This window comes from Durio zibethinus, chromosome 18 (assembly GCF_047325235.1).
Source record: "Durio zibethinus cultivar Kanyao isolate XHJ-2024 chromosome 18, ASM4732523v1, whole genome shotgun sequence".
Taxonomy (NCBI): domain Eukaryota; kingdom Viridiplantae; phylum Streptophyta; class Magnoliopsida; order Malvales; family Malvaceae; genus Durio; species Durio zibethinus.
Window position 1 is genome coordinate 20951523 of NC_143179.1, and position 13254 is coordinate 20964776.

Genomic DNA, 13254 nt, shown 5'->3' on the forward strand with positions numbered 1-13254 from the left:
GTTCATATTATTTAACAAAAAAAAAAGGTCATTGGCTCTATTATTTTTAGTCATAATCATAATTTGAGCTTCCATATAGTTCATCACTAATTTATTGGGGACTGTTTAATGTGAATACTTTTCTTCTTTATGCATATTAGATTTGTTAGAATATAACCTGACACTTATTTCTAATGATATTGAGTTAATGTTATATAAATACTAAATAGGCATGTATAATTGTAAAAATTAATAAGAAATATTCATTTTAAGAAATTGATTTTAGAAATTGAAATTATTATCAAAGTAGGTAATCTTAAATTTATTAAAATTCTTACAATATTAGTATATTTTCCCAAAGAATAAATTTTTATACTCTTCCAATAATTTGTTCTCACAACTTGTTTAGCATGTTTATGGCAATAAAATTTATCGCACATGTTTCTAACAACTTGTTTGCATTATTGTTTGATCCTAAAATTATATTATTGTTTTGATTTGTCTTTTTTGTTTTTTGCTATAGGGAACTAAACATGTCATCAACCACACCGGATATCTCTTCTATACCAGTTCAACCGACAATAAATTCTTTTACTAGTCGAATTGTGTCAGATGATGGTAATGATTCAATGAATGAAGCTTTAGATGCCACTAATGGTAACACAGATAAAACACCAGTCATTGATGCCAATGATAGAGAATGTGATAATGCTGACCTTGAAGAGTGTGAAGAAAGTAATGAGAAAAAGAGGCAAAAGACATCTGCTGTTTGGTTAGAATTCAAAGAAGTCACTCTTTCTGATGGTTCCAAAAAAGGAGAGTGTGTCCATTGCAAGAAGAAGCTAGTAATAAATACAAGTAAAAGTACAACTCAATTTAAGAGGCATTTGACAACTTGTGTTAAGAGAAAAATTTTTCAGAATTAACAACAAATGATCAACTTTCAGCCAATAAACACATGTGGTGATGTACAGATACTACCTGCTCTCACAGATGGCAAGTTTGATATGGTAAAGATGAGAGAAGCAGCTGCACATTGGATACTTATGCACGAGCATCCTTTTTCGATTATAGAAGAGGAAGGTTTTAACATGATGCAAAAACGTGGGATGCCTGAATGGGAAAAGGTATCACGCAATACTATTAAAAAAGATTGCATGCAAGTTTATGAAGCAAAAAAAAAGAAATTAAAGGCATTATTGAAGACTGTCAGTAAGATTAGTTTGACAACAGATTTGTGGAAATCAAGTAATCAAAAGATTGAGTACATGGTTCTTACAGCACACTTTGTAGATTCTAATTGGAGATTGCAAAAGCGTGTTATTAGCTTTGTTCACATACCTCATCCTCGTCGCGATGTTGAGATTGCTGATTGTATTTTTAAGTGTCTAAAGGAATGGGGAATTGAAAACAAGGTGTTTACACTTTCTGTGGACAATGCTTCAAGCAATGATGTGGCGATTAGAATTCTTAAAGACACTTTTTCAAGAAATAGGATGTTGCTTTGTGGAGGAAAATTATTTCATGTTCGGTGTTGTGCACATATCTTAAATCTCATGGTTCAAGATGGCCTTTCTGAGATTAAGAATGTGATTGGTGATGTTCATGAAAGTGTCAGTTTTATTAATCAAAATGAGGCAAGACTTAACTCATTTTTTGATATAGTACAGCAGTTACAGTTACCTGATAGGAAACTCATTCTCGATTGTAAAACACGTTGGAATTCGACATTCGAGATGTTGTCGATTGCAATCAAATTCAAAGAAGTGTTTCCAAGACTCAAAGAGCGAGAATCTCATTACGAATGTTGTCCAAGTCATGAAGATTGGGAAAAGGTGGAGAAAGTTTGTGAGATTTTAGAAGTTTTTAATTCAACCACTAAAATCATCTCTGAAAGTGATTATCCAACTTCAAACCTGTTTCTGAATGAAGTTTATCGTGTGAAAGTGTTGTTGGATAAAATGATGAATGATGAAAATGAATTTGTTCAAGCAATGGTTCGTAAGATGAAGAGTAAATTTGATAAGTATTGGGGAGAATGTAATTTGTTGATGTCTATAGCAGCAATCTTGGATCCAAGGTGCAAAATGAAGGTGATTGAGTTTTGCTTTCCTCGAATGTACCCTGATAGAGAAGCAAAAGAAAATATTGCTAAAGTTCGAGATGCCCTTTATGAGATTTATGATGAATATGCTCGTGAGTATCAATTTGGCAATAAACATAGTGCTGAAACTCAAGTGCATGATAATGGTATTAGTGGTATGAATATAGAAGCTTCTTCTTCTGGTTGGTTTGAATTTGCAAATTATGTAAAATCAGTTGAAACTGCTCAACCACAACAATCTGATTTAGATGTCTACCTAGCTGAGGGCTGTTTTATCTGTGAAGGAGATTCCACTAAGTTTCATGCTTTGGAATGGTGAAAAGCGAGCACTTTGAAGTATCGTATTTTATCCAAGATGGCTCGGGATATACTTGCTATTCCTATCACTACAGTGGCTTCAGAAGCTACCTTTAGTGCAGGAGATAGAGTTATTGATACTTATCGTGCTTCTTTATCTCCTGACACAGTGCAAGCATTACTTTGTGGAGGAGATTGGTGTCGGAATCTTCAAGGAGTGAAGAAGAAGAACAAAGTGAGTTTTTTTTATTATTATTTTGTTATTAGGTGACTATCATTACTTTAATCTAATTTTTAACTATTATTTTCCTTTACTTTATCTATGTAGAAAGAGAAGAAATCAATTGAGATTGCACTCAAAATCCCCTAAAGTGAGGATATCTAATGTCTTCTATACAGGTATGAAATATTATTATTAAATACTTTTAATTTGTCACAACATTACTAAAGAAAAATAGGTAGTAGCTAGTCTAGATTAAGCTTTTTGCATTATAATTTACGAACCATAGGTTAACTAATGATAGAAACTCATGTTAAGGTAATTGACAAGATACTGTTTATATTTTTTTGCTCTGATTATAAGACAACTGACAAGATAAAATCCATGTTGATGCTAATGTTAAAAATTTAAAGTTATTGATCATTGTAATAATATTACAATCTTTTTCTTGCATGGGTACTTTTATTGTTATTCTTATTATTAATTATAATTTCTTTGTTTTGTAATTATTCTTTTGTATAGGTTTATTGAAAAGCAATATGAGCCCAATGTTCATTTGAAGACATAATATTGTGAAGGCAGCATATGTATTGTTGTTGGTTTGTTGTAACTTATTTGTGAACTTATTTGCTTGGATATTTAATATCTTTCAATTAGGATTTTAATTTCTAAGTTTCATTATGTCTTATATTTGTGTGTTGTATTTGAATCATTTAATGAGACTTTTATTTGCTTAAATTTGGTTGTTGTGTAAGTTATTATTATTATTATTGTTGTTGTTATTGTTGTTGTTATCTTGAAAATATAATATTTATTAGGTTTGATAAAAATTAGTTGTAAAAGATCTCGAGCTCGAGCTCGAGCTCGAATAATCGAGTATAAAAATCGAGCTTTTTTTTATATATTAATCGAGCTTAATCGAGCGAGCTCGAATAGCTCGAATTTGATCACGAATCGAGTTCGAGCTTAAAAAATAAAACTTGATCGAGCTCGAACCGAGTATCGAACCCTGAATTGTGAGTCGAGCTCGAGCTCGAGCTTCTCATTATTCGGCTCGGCTCGACTCGTTTACAGCCCTAGTCTCAACCCAAGTTAGATGAACTTCACCGGTTACAACTCCAAGCTTGAAATAAACAACTAAATGTGATCTCTGTGACTTTCTTTCGAGTATAAAAATCGAGCTTTTTTTTATACATTAATCGAGCTTAATCGAGCGAGCTCGAATAGCTCGAATTCGATCACGAATCGAGTTCGAGCTTAAAAAATAAAACTTAATCGAGCTCGAACCGAATATCGAGCCCTGAATTGTGAGTCGAGCTCGAGCTCGAGCTTCTCATTATTCGGCTCGGCTCGACTCGTTTACAGCCCTAGTCTCAACCCAAGTTAGATGAACTTCACCGGTTACAACTCCAAGCTTGAAATAAACAACTAAATGTGATCTCTGTGACTTTCTTTCACTCATCTTTTCCACTCATTTATTCAACTAACAATTTTTTTCACTTTATCCTTTTTTGACTTTTTAAACTTCCTTCTGTCTCTTTTTTTTTTTAACCTAAACTATACTACCCGTAACTCCCTCCAAACTTTCCTTCTCTCTTTTATGGCAGGCCTTCCTCTATTCTTCCTTCCTTTTCTCTTCCTCTTGTTTTTTTCTTTCCTCTCCCCTTTGCTTTCCACACCCCTCTCCTCTCCATGTCAAAGGGCCTCTTTGTTTTTTTCACTTTTTCCTTTTTTGACTTTTTAAACTTCCTTCTTTCTCTTTATTTTTTGAACCTAAACTATACTACCCGTAACTCCCCCCAAACTTTCCTTCTCTCTTTTATGGCAGGCCTTCCTCTATTCTTCCTTCCTTTTCTCTTCCTCTTGTTTTTTTCTTTCCTCTCCCCTTTGCTTTCCACACCCCTCTCCTCTCCATGTCAAAGGGCCTCTTTGTTTTTTTTTTTTCTTTTTTGCTTTAACCATTCACCCCCACACGGTTTATCAAATTTTTTTAATTGATTTTTTTGTTGCTTCTGCTGGGTTTCACATTAAAGACAGTGTTTTTTTTCTTTTTTGGTTGATTTTTGGTTAACAATAAGGGAATTTTTTGTTTAGGGTTGTTTGAGAAATTGTTGATTTTTGGAGATTTGGCAATGGTGGTTAATGGTGGAAATTATGTGGTAATGGCAGATGGGCTTCAATGATAGGGAATTACTGGTAGTGAGGTATTTTTTTGGTTTCACAGAAGAGTTTGGTTGGCAGTCAATGAGTGGGGTCTCGACTGGGGTCTTTTGGTAATAAGCTATCTGTAATAGAGATGTGGAGGATGGTTTTCTCAAGCTCTTGATGGTGGTTGGGACTGGTGATGGAGCTCGATTGTGGAGGCCAAATGTGATGGTTGCTTTAGTTTTTCTTGTGTGTTGTTATTTGTTGGTAGTTTGAAATTAGCCCCTTCTAGCTAATTTCAACTGGGCTTTTATAACCTTTTCAGCTTTTAGATTCAGGCAAATATCTAGTGGATAAGATGAAGGACTGTGGGTAAGGTGAGGGACTGATGGCAGCTAAATTCAGCTAAAGATGGTGGCGGTAGGGTGGCTTGGCAGGGCTAAGCGGGCTGGGCAATGCCGCGCACGACACTTGCCCTATTTCTATCTGTTTCTTTTATTTTTTGTTTAATTTAATTTAATTATTATTTTAAATTAATTTATATTAAATTGACATGATTAAAATTTGAAAATAAATTCAAAAGTCGAATTAAGTTGAAACACAAAATTATTAATTCGAACAAAAATTGATCTCTACAAATATAAATTCTTTATAATGCATATGATTTACTTTGATTTCGATCTGAAAAAATCTTTCCTCATTTTAACCTTTCAAGCACAAAAAAAATATATAATCAAGATTAGAAATTGAGATTTCAATTAAAACATCTTAAATTTAAATTAATTATGGATATAATTTTTTTCTAAGTTAGATAATTCAGATTAATATTTATGATGATGTGACAGCAATTCATACCAAAAAATCTTTCGAAAGTTAGATTAAGGTTGGGAAATTAGAACCAACTCAAGAATCTCTCAAGGTATTCTATTTTTAGATAGAATTTAAATTGTTTCAAAAATTCACTTAAGAAATGTTAAAGATAATATATAGGACAAGATATCTCTAAGAGTGAAAATGAATTAAATATCAATAAATTTTATTATATTTAATATTTTTTTATTAATTAATAAATAATAAAATATTATTCATAATTATTTATTTAATTTAATAAATAAATATAAACAAATAAAAACTAAATTTATTTACGAATTATTCATCAAATATGATATTAGTTTATATAAACAAATAAGGTATAAACAAATTTTTTATTTTTATAATCTATTAGTTTAATTAATAAATTTTAAAATATTATTTATAATCATTTACTAAATTTTATGAATAAATATAAATAAACAAAATTCAAAAATTATTCATAGAAGATTTTATTCATTTGCATCCTATTTCCTCCTATGAAATATCCAAGGGAGGGAGAGCTCATTCTTCCTAACCCATTTTAACTCCAAGGGCCACTTGCCCTTCCATTAAAGCACAAAAAAAAAAAAAATCCAAGAGAGAATTCTAAAACAAGTATATATGTAACCTTGAATTGAATTGACATTAATACCCATTCGAAAAGTCCCCCATTAAAGTCCTTTTGGGAGCATGAAAGCTTGAAATGCTACTTGCTATGCTTACTATTTAATTGTTAAATAGAATTATCTTCCTCTTAAAACAAACATTGTGGTTGTATTGTTTGCTATTGGAAAAAGATCATATCCGTTACTTAAAATTTAGTAAAGATTTTTATTATTTTATTTAAAAATTAATAAAGCTAAATTCGTTCAAAATCACTCTATTTACATGTCATTGCTTTGTCGTAATTGCCTTCTCATTTTTACTTCCATTTTTGTGGTCATAACAAAAGAATCAACTTAAAATGGATCCAAAAAAATCCTAAAGTTTCTCCACTACGACAAGAACAATTTTGTAACTTTGACCTTTCCTTGAAAACAACCGAGGCTTTCTTTTGTTGGGAAAAAAAAAAAAAGGATAAACATGGGCTATCTTGTCTGAGATGAGGAGAGTGTTTGGTTGTTGGTACTGTAACCTTGTTTGCTCCCTCCCCTTTCAGTTTCAACTCTTTTTTATTTTCTCTCTCCAATAATTTTTTGTTTTTCCAACTTAAAGGTGACTTCTAAACGGTGAAACATAACCCACAAATAAATACATAACAACCTTTAAGATGCGCCTCTCTTTCTCTGTCTTCAAACGCTTGTTGTTCAAAGCTTCAACTTTCAACTCTTCCTTGTCATCAACTCATGCTTTTTAGAGGCTGTTTTGGATTGGTTCTGTCTCCAATATGGATTTTGGGGTTCTGGGTCTGGAGGGTATTGTGGGCCCTGGTAGTGGAGCTCCATCTCAAGCTCAACCTCCTCCACCACCATTCCTCTCAGCCGAGGCCAAGCCTAAGCTTGTTGGATCTGGGTTTACCAAACAAGAAAGATCTTCTGACTCAGCTGAAGATCTCAGGAAAAGTTCAAAGTTACCAAGAACTGATGATTTGTCAACCCCGAAGACAATGCCATTGCACCAAGGCAGTTCTTTGTTGAGATCTAATTCTTTGGTCTCAGCTACCACTCGCCAACAAGAGCATATGGTAAGCTTCTCTTCACTCAAATCTGAAGTTCCTTTTATCAGCAAAGATGGTGTCTTTTTGGAGAGAAGTACACAAAACAGTGGCTTTTCTTACTATCAGTATACACCCTCGACGTACACTAGAAATGCAGGTAATTTTTTTTTTATGTGTTCTGTTATCAAACGCTTTTGTTATTCAGTCAAAAAATTGTGTTCTTTGGGTTTGTTTTGGTTTCTGATTTTTCTAAGATGGGTTTTGGGACAGGTGACTTCAGTTATAAGATATAGGCACATTCTTTGTGCAGAAAATGGGGCTGCATAAATTGTCAAGGAGATTTATTTGATAGTGAGGGTCCTTACATGGGCATTTACTAGAAATTTTAAGTTTTTGAGTCTTGTAAAGTAGAAAGTAGGTGTCTTTTCCTCTTACAAACATGGCATTTTTACCATTGTCTTTGGGGGAAAATTTCTTGCTACTGGAAACAGAAGGGGGAAAGGGGCATAAAAGAGTTGGAAAGAATCAGTAGTCTACCAGATATAAGACTTTGTTTGGTCTTTCTTCTTCTTATCTGTTATTGTTTTTTACTTTTACTGTGTTATAATAGTTGACAAAAAAAAGTTTCATGGCATATGTAGCCTGAATAAATTTTCCAGGCAAGTTAACCCTACGATGTCTTGTTTCAGGAAGCATGAATGCAAGCATGCATGGTCCTCTTACTGCGATTGGAGGACCTTTTACTCCATCTCAGTGGATTGAGCTAGAACACCAGGCATTGATCTGCAAGTACATCACAGCTAATGTGCCTGTACCTTCCAATTTGCTCATCCCTCTTAAGAAGTCCCTCTACACATATGGCTTGATCAGCTCATCTGTTGGATCGTTGCCTCACAAATCATGCAAGTTTCTTCTCTTTCTTTAAAACAGATACTTGAAAATAATATATCTCCCATAAGATATGCTCGACTTAGATCCTTTCTTTGTCATTAGTATGTTTTTAGTCTTCTATTTGGGTTTTATTTCGTTCTTAATTTGGAGGTGGCTGCTGGTGTTCTTGTTTGGTGTATAAATGTGTTGAAAATGAACAAAAGTTCATTTGTTGCTGGCAGGTGGTGTCTGTTAGATGTTAGAGTAAATTTTTAGAATTCCATATGTAGATACTGGATTCTGTACTACTTTGGCGGTGGTAACAGGGAATTTTGGATTCTGCAGTTGTCTTACAGATTGTGCAGTGATCTTAAAGTTTTCTGTTTATCTTTGGTAGAAAGTTTTATCCATAACCAGGATATCACTAATTAAAGGCAATTTTAACTAAAAAGTAACACTGGGTTTGATTTTTTTTAAATAGGATGGGCATAGCCCATAGGGGAGAAGGTCTTGGTTCTATGTCCTCTTAAGAACTCCTTAGCCAGTAGACCAAGGAGCTGAGGACACACTGCGTTTGATGTTAAATCCTTCCTTTTTCTTTTTCCTTTTTTGCCTGCTCATCTTTGTTATTTTATTGATCGTGAGTTGTTTTTTTTTTTTTTCTATTTTGAAATTTATATGTAGTGGGATGGGGCCCTTTCCATCTGGGGTACTCTGGCAGCACTGACCCTGAGCCAGGGAGGTGTCGTCGAACGGATGGAAAGAAATGGAGATGCTCCCGGGATGCTGTTGCCGACCAAAAGTATTGTGAAAGGCACATAAACAGGGTTCGCCATCGTTCAAGAAAGCCTGTGGAAGGCCAGACTGGCCATGCCGTCTCTGGAACCACTAATTCAAAGGTGGTGCCGATGTCTGCTTCGATGTCAGCATCGGTGATAACCAGTGGTGGTGCGTCAAACTGTCTCGCAATTGCACAGCACCAGTTTAAGAACTTGCAATCTGGTGTTGCCAATCCTTCTGCAAACACCCTTGTCAACAGGTAAAAACATACTTTAGGCATTTGAGATTACTTTATTTATTTACATTCTTATTATTCCTTTAGTAATATTTAGGATGATATTGCTTTGAACAGTTTGTATACATATCATTTCTGTTCCTTTCTTTTTACTTTAAGGTAGACCCCATTATTTCATCTTTACTTTTGTGACAGTGACAACACCTTGTAGTTGGGACTTAGGATTCTCTTTCTAGGAGTATTCCATTATTTCTTCAGCGTTCTGTTGTTAGGTACTTTGGTTAATTGGAAATTTTATAGATTAACTCAAAATTAAGTATAGGCTTGGAGTTCCACTTTTTTTTTTTCCTCTTCCATGGATAACTATTTGAATCTTTAATTTATGTTCATTGTGTTTCCATTTCCTATATTTCTACTATTTCTTTAGTTTGTTTCTAAACAAAGAGGATGTTGTGGCAGAATACAAGATACACGGGGGCTGTCCTTGATGTCTTTCGCCAGCAACCTGAAATCCAACAACTCCACATTTACGATTACGAAACAAGGTGTTCCAATTGCAGAATCCTCTCAATCAGATTTTGGACATGTTGCCTCTGATTCTTTTGTTAATCCGTCACATAGAGGCTCTTACATGAATTCTAAAGAGTATGGTCTGTTCCTAGACTTCACTGATCAAGAAACCCAAGACCAAAATCCACTTCACCAATTCATTGATGACTGGCCCAAGGATCAATCTAGTCGTTCTGTAATTACTTGGCCAGAGGAGATAAAATCAGACTGGACCCAACTCTCTATGTCTATTCCTATGGCATCTTCAGAGTTCTCATCATCCTCATCCTCACCAGCACAAGACAAGCGTGTTCTTTCACCTCTTAGGTTATCTCGAGAGTTTGATCCAATCCAAATGGGTTTGGCAATGAACAGTGAGATTAGTGACCAGAACAAAAATCAAGCTCACTGGATACCCATATCTTGGGGAAGTTCAATGGGGGGTCCTTTAGGAGAGGTCCTAACTTACACCACAAGCAATGTGGGCAGCTGGAAGAACCCATCAGCTCTTAGCCTCTTATCTGAAGGGTGGGATGGCAGCCAACATATGGAATCTTCTCCAACTGGTGTCTTGCAGAAGGCACCTTGGGCTTCACTTTCAAATAGCAGCTCAGGAAGCGGTCCTATAGCTGAGAATAAGAAACCCCATGATGGTGCCAGCCTTTGCAATAATGTGCTCAGCTCCACTCTTGTAAGTTCTGCCTTGATTCCTTCTGTAATCAGAAGCTAATAATTTAAGCGAGAAAAGAAGAGAGTGTGGAAGAAAAATGAGCCTGGAGCAGGTTTATTAGGAGAAGCTTGAAGAACTTCTGTTTAATTAATTTCCTTTCATCTTTGATCAATTTTAACTTATTGTTCTTTAATTTTAAAATGTAGGAACTTTGCTATATCAAATTTAATAGATATTTGACATTTTGGCTTATGTGTATTTGTGGGTGTATGAGTGTATATATAGGTTGTGAGTTGAAGTGATTTATGATCTGATTAATTGTCTCATATTCTGATTGCCACTGAAATGTTGTTCCGAAGTGCAGCCAATCTTTTTTCAATTATAGGTAGTGAATTTTACATTTTTGCAGACCTGAACAAGGATAATAATGTGGGCTAGATTGAGGTTTGCATCTAGCCTGGACCCCATTAGCAGGAAAAATGGGGTAAAGGCTGGTCAATGATAGTGCTGAAACTTTCATCAATAATGCATCATAATATATGGATAACTTCCAAAAAACATATATCGACTCTGTTGGGCTACTAAGTGACAGACCTCTTCCCATCCTTTCCAGTTGGTAGACAGCTAACATAATTGAGATCACTATAGAAGATCAGTATGGAGTTTCCTGCAGTCTAGGCAGGAGGCACATTTGTGGCCTTTCCACCCGGCATATACCGACAACTGCTCCCCATTCAGCTGATTGGCCCATCGGATCAGACTGCTACTTACCCTGGCTTGTCCTTGAGTCAAGAAAAATTAAAACTTGGGACCAAGTCTGAAACAAACATTTTAGAGCTGGGTCAAATAATTGGGGGTTGAAAGATGGACGCCTAAAATATCTGAAAGAATTTAACATGATTGAACAAAGAAAGAATCCAACAATAGTAAGAAAAATACTTGTCCCATCACATGTTGTACCCTAGCCTATCTTAGCAGAGTTTTATAGTCATTTTGACTGAAAGTTTGTTTTATTAATGGCGAGTGGCCTTGTTAGATACAGTGAAAACGTAAAGTGGGTTAGTGAAACCCAATTACATTGGTTGACAACAACAGATTTTTAGGAATGTGACACATCGGAGAAAGATTTTATGGGAGTGTTTGATTTTGTGCCTGCAGACTGTAATTGCCAACGTAAAACTGGAAGAGAAATACTGAAACTGATTTTCTGCTTTTTCAAATTTCAATCTCTCAACACATCCGAGATTCTATAGAACAAATATCCTTTTGTGTGCAAACCTTAGTAAAATTCCCTGAAAGATTTTGTGATCAACAGCTTTTTTTTTCCTCTGATAAAGGAGGGCCTGACTTCTGTTAAAAACTGAACTTTTCTTGTTTTCTGTTGTAGATAGTTAGATCTGAGTTGGTACAGAAATAAGTCCATCGCTATGTGATATACATGCTACATGTTTTACATCAAAACCGTGGCTAAACACCTAAATCCCATGGTCCCAAATTCAAGGCCTGAGAAAAGAAAGAGCCGAGAGGACCCCTTTTTTTTCTGTGAAGTGCATGTTGTAGCTTTGCAGGCAGTGACAGCCAGGCGTGAAAGCGACTGCTGGAGAATACTGGCTCCCTGTAAATGGCAGAAACACGGGTTACATAGTTCGAAACTGTTAGACCATTTTTTTCTTCCTTCAGTGCAAGCAAGAATGTCTCCAAGAACTGACCCTAGGTTTCCTGTATCTGCATATGCAAGCCAATCAATGACAGGAAACTGCCAGAATCAAAATGTTGGTTCTTTTTTTTTTTTTTATTTCTTTTTCCTTTCACAAAGAAATTCCTCATGTCTCAATTGTATTGCTAGTGTGCTTACTGTTCGCACTTCAATTTGATGGTCTTTATCGCTGTTTTGCACGTCCCTATCCCCAATTTATTGAAGAAAAACAAAACAAGAAACAAACAATGGGTTCCATTTTAATTCGAGCTTGGATTCTGCTGTGTCAAAATGAAGCAATTCTGGTTATTTTGGATCCGTATTTGACCATTCTCTACCACGCAAATATTTTGCTATCAAAGGGCTTAAATTCTCTAGTCTTTAACCATATTGGTAAGTAAAACAAAATGCAAGGAACAGAAAAAGGAAATTTAGTAATTTCTCATCAAGTTCATCTTCATATATTTAATAATGGCAGCCAGAAAAGCGTGGCCAAAGGAAAAAATAAAAGTAAAAATGGTCGTGGAGAAGCTCGGTTTCTACGGGTGTAACAAGAGGTCTCTCACCAAAAAGTAATTGGTTTAATTGACAAGTATAATCTTTTTTCACTTAAAGATTTTAAGTTCAAATTTAATTAATAATTATTTATTAAAATTATTTGAAATACACGAATTTCAATCACTAAATTATTGATTAGGACATATCTTACTTCACCCTCAATTTTTCTTAAAAAAAAAAAGAATAAAGGGTCTCTCATGCCTAAATTGAGCAATCAGAACGAGGAATTATTTTTAGTCATTGCTATCTCCATAGTTTCCCCCTTAAATTCGTTTAAACAAAACCAAGAAAAAGAAAGAGAAAATGTTAGGCTCAGACAAGCACAAACGCTGTCATCAAAGAGCAGGTTGGTCCTTATATTAAAAGAATTTTTAAAAGAAAAAAAAATCAGAATCGATAAGCGTAAATATTTAATCATTGCCCTAATTTCATAACCACTAATCTATGAACCAAATTTCTAACAAAAAAATTACAAAGAAACCAAACAGAGAACAGGCAAGAAGACTGAGAGGTGGGCACTGAACAGGGAAAAAGAGTTGCCGTCGGTTTTATAACTGCGAATCTGTAAATTCCAAGGTTTTTTTGGGTTTTCCAAATGACGATGATGTCCTTCACTTCAGGGTTGGAAATTTTGGGCCAAAG

The 13254-nt window shown here is 34.7% G+C and overlaps 2 protein-coding genes across 2 annotated transcripts; both read left to right on the plus strand.

Annotated features, from left to right (window-relative positions):
• Positions 1–444: 444 nt before the first annotated feature.
• Positions 445–2402, plus strand: LOC111301043 (zinc finger BED domain-containing protein RICESLEEPER 2-like). Its single transcript, XM_089748154.1, has one exon. The coding sequence runs from the start codon at positions 912–914 to the stop codon at positions 2400–2402; it is 1491 nt and encodes a 496-aa protein (XP_089604280.1). The 5' UTR covers positions 445–911.
• Positions 2403–6703: 4301 nt separating this feature from the next.
• Positions 6704–10683, plus strand: LOC111300709 (growth-regulating factor 1-like). The gene is made up of 4 exons (XM_089747870.1): positions 6704–7411; positions 7944–8156; positions 8809–9163; positions 9599–10683. The coding sequence occupies exons 1-4, from the start codon at positions 6985–6987 to the stop codon at positions 10416–10418; spliced, it is 1815 nt and encodes a 604-aa protein (XP_089603996.1). The 5' UTR covers positions 6704–6984; the 3' UTR covers positions 10419–10683.
• Positions 10684–13254: the final 2571 nt, after the last annotated feature.

What these genes read in the sequence shown, in the direction of transcription:
- LOC111301043 (XM_089748154.1), top strand. Translation starts at nt 912, where the DNA reads ATGATCAACTTTCAGCCAATAAACACATGTGGTGATGTACAGATACTA.
- LOC111300709 (XM_089747870.1), top strand. Translation starts at nt 6,985, where the DNA reads ATGGATTTTGGGGTTCTGGGTCTGGAGGGTATTGTGGGCCCTGGTAGT. An exon ending in GACGTACACTAGAAATGCAG is followed by an intron (nt 7,412 to 7,943) that starts GTAATTTTTTTT and finishes GTCTTGTTTCAG; the next exon opens with GAAGCATGAATGCAAGCATG. An exon ending in ATCGTTGCCTCACAAATCAT is followed by an intron (nt 8,157 to 8,808) that starts GCAAGTTTCTTC and finishes ATTTATATGTAG; the next exon opens with TGGGATGGGGCCCTTTCCAT.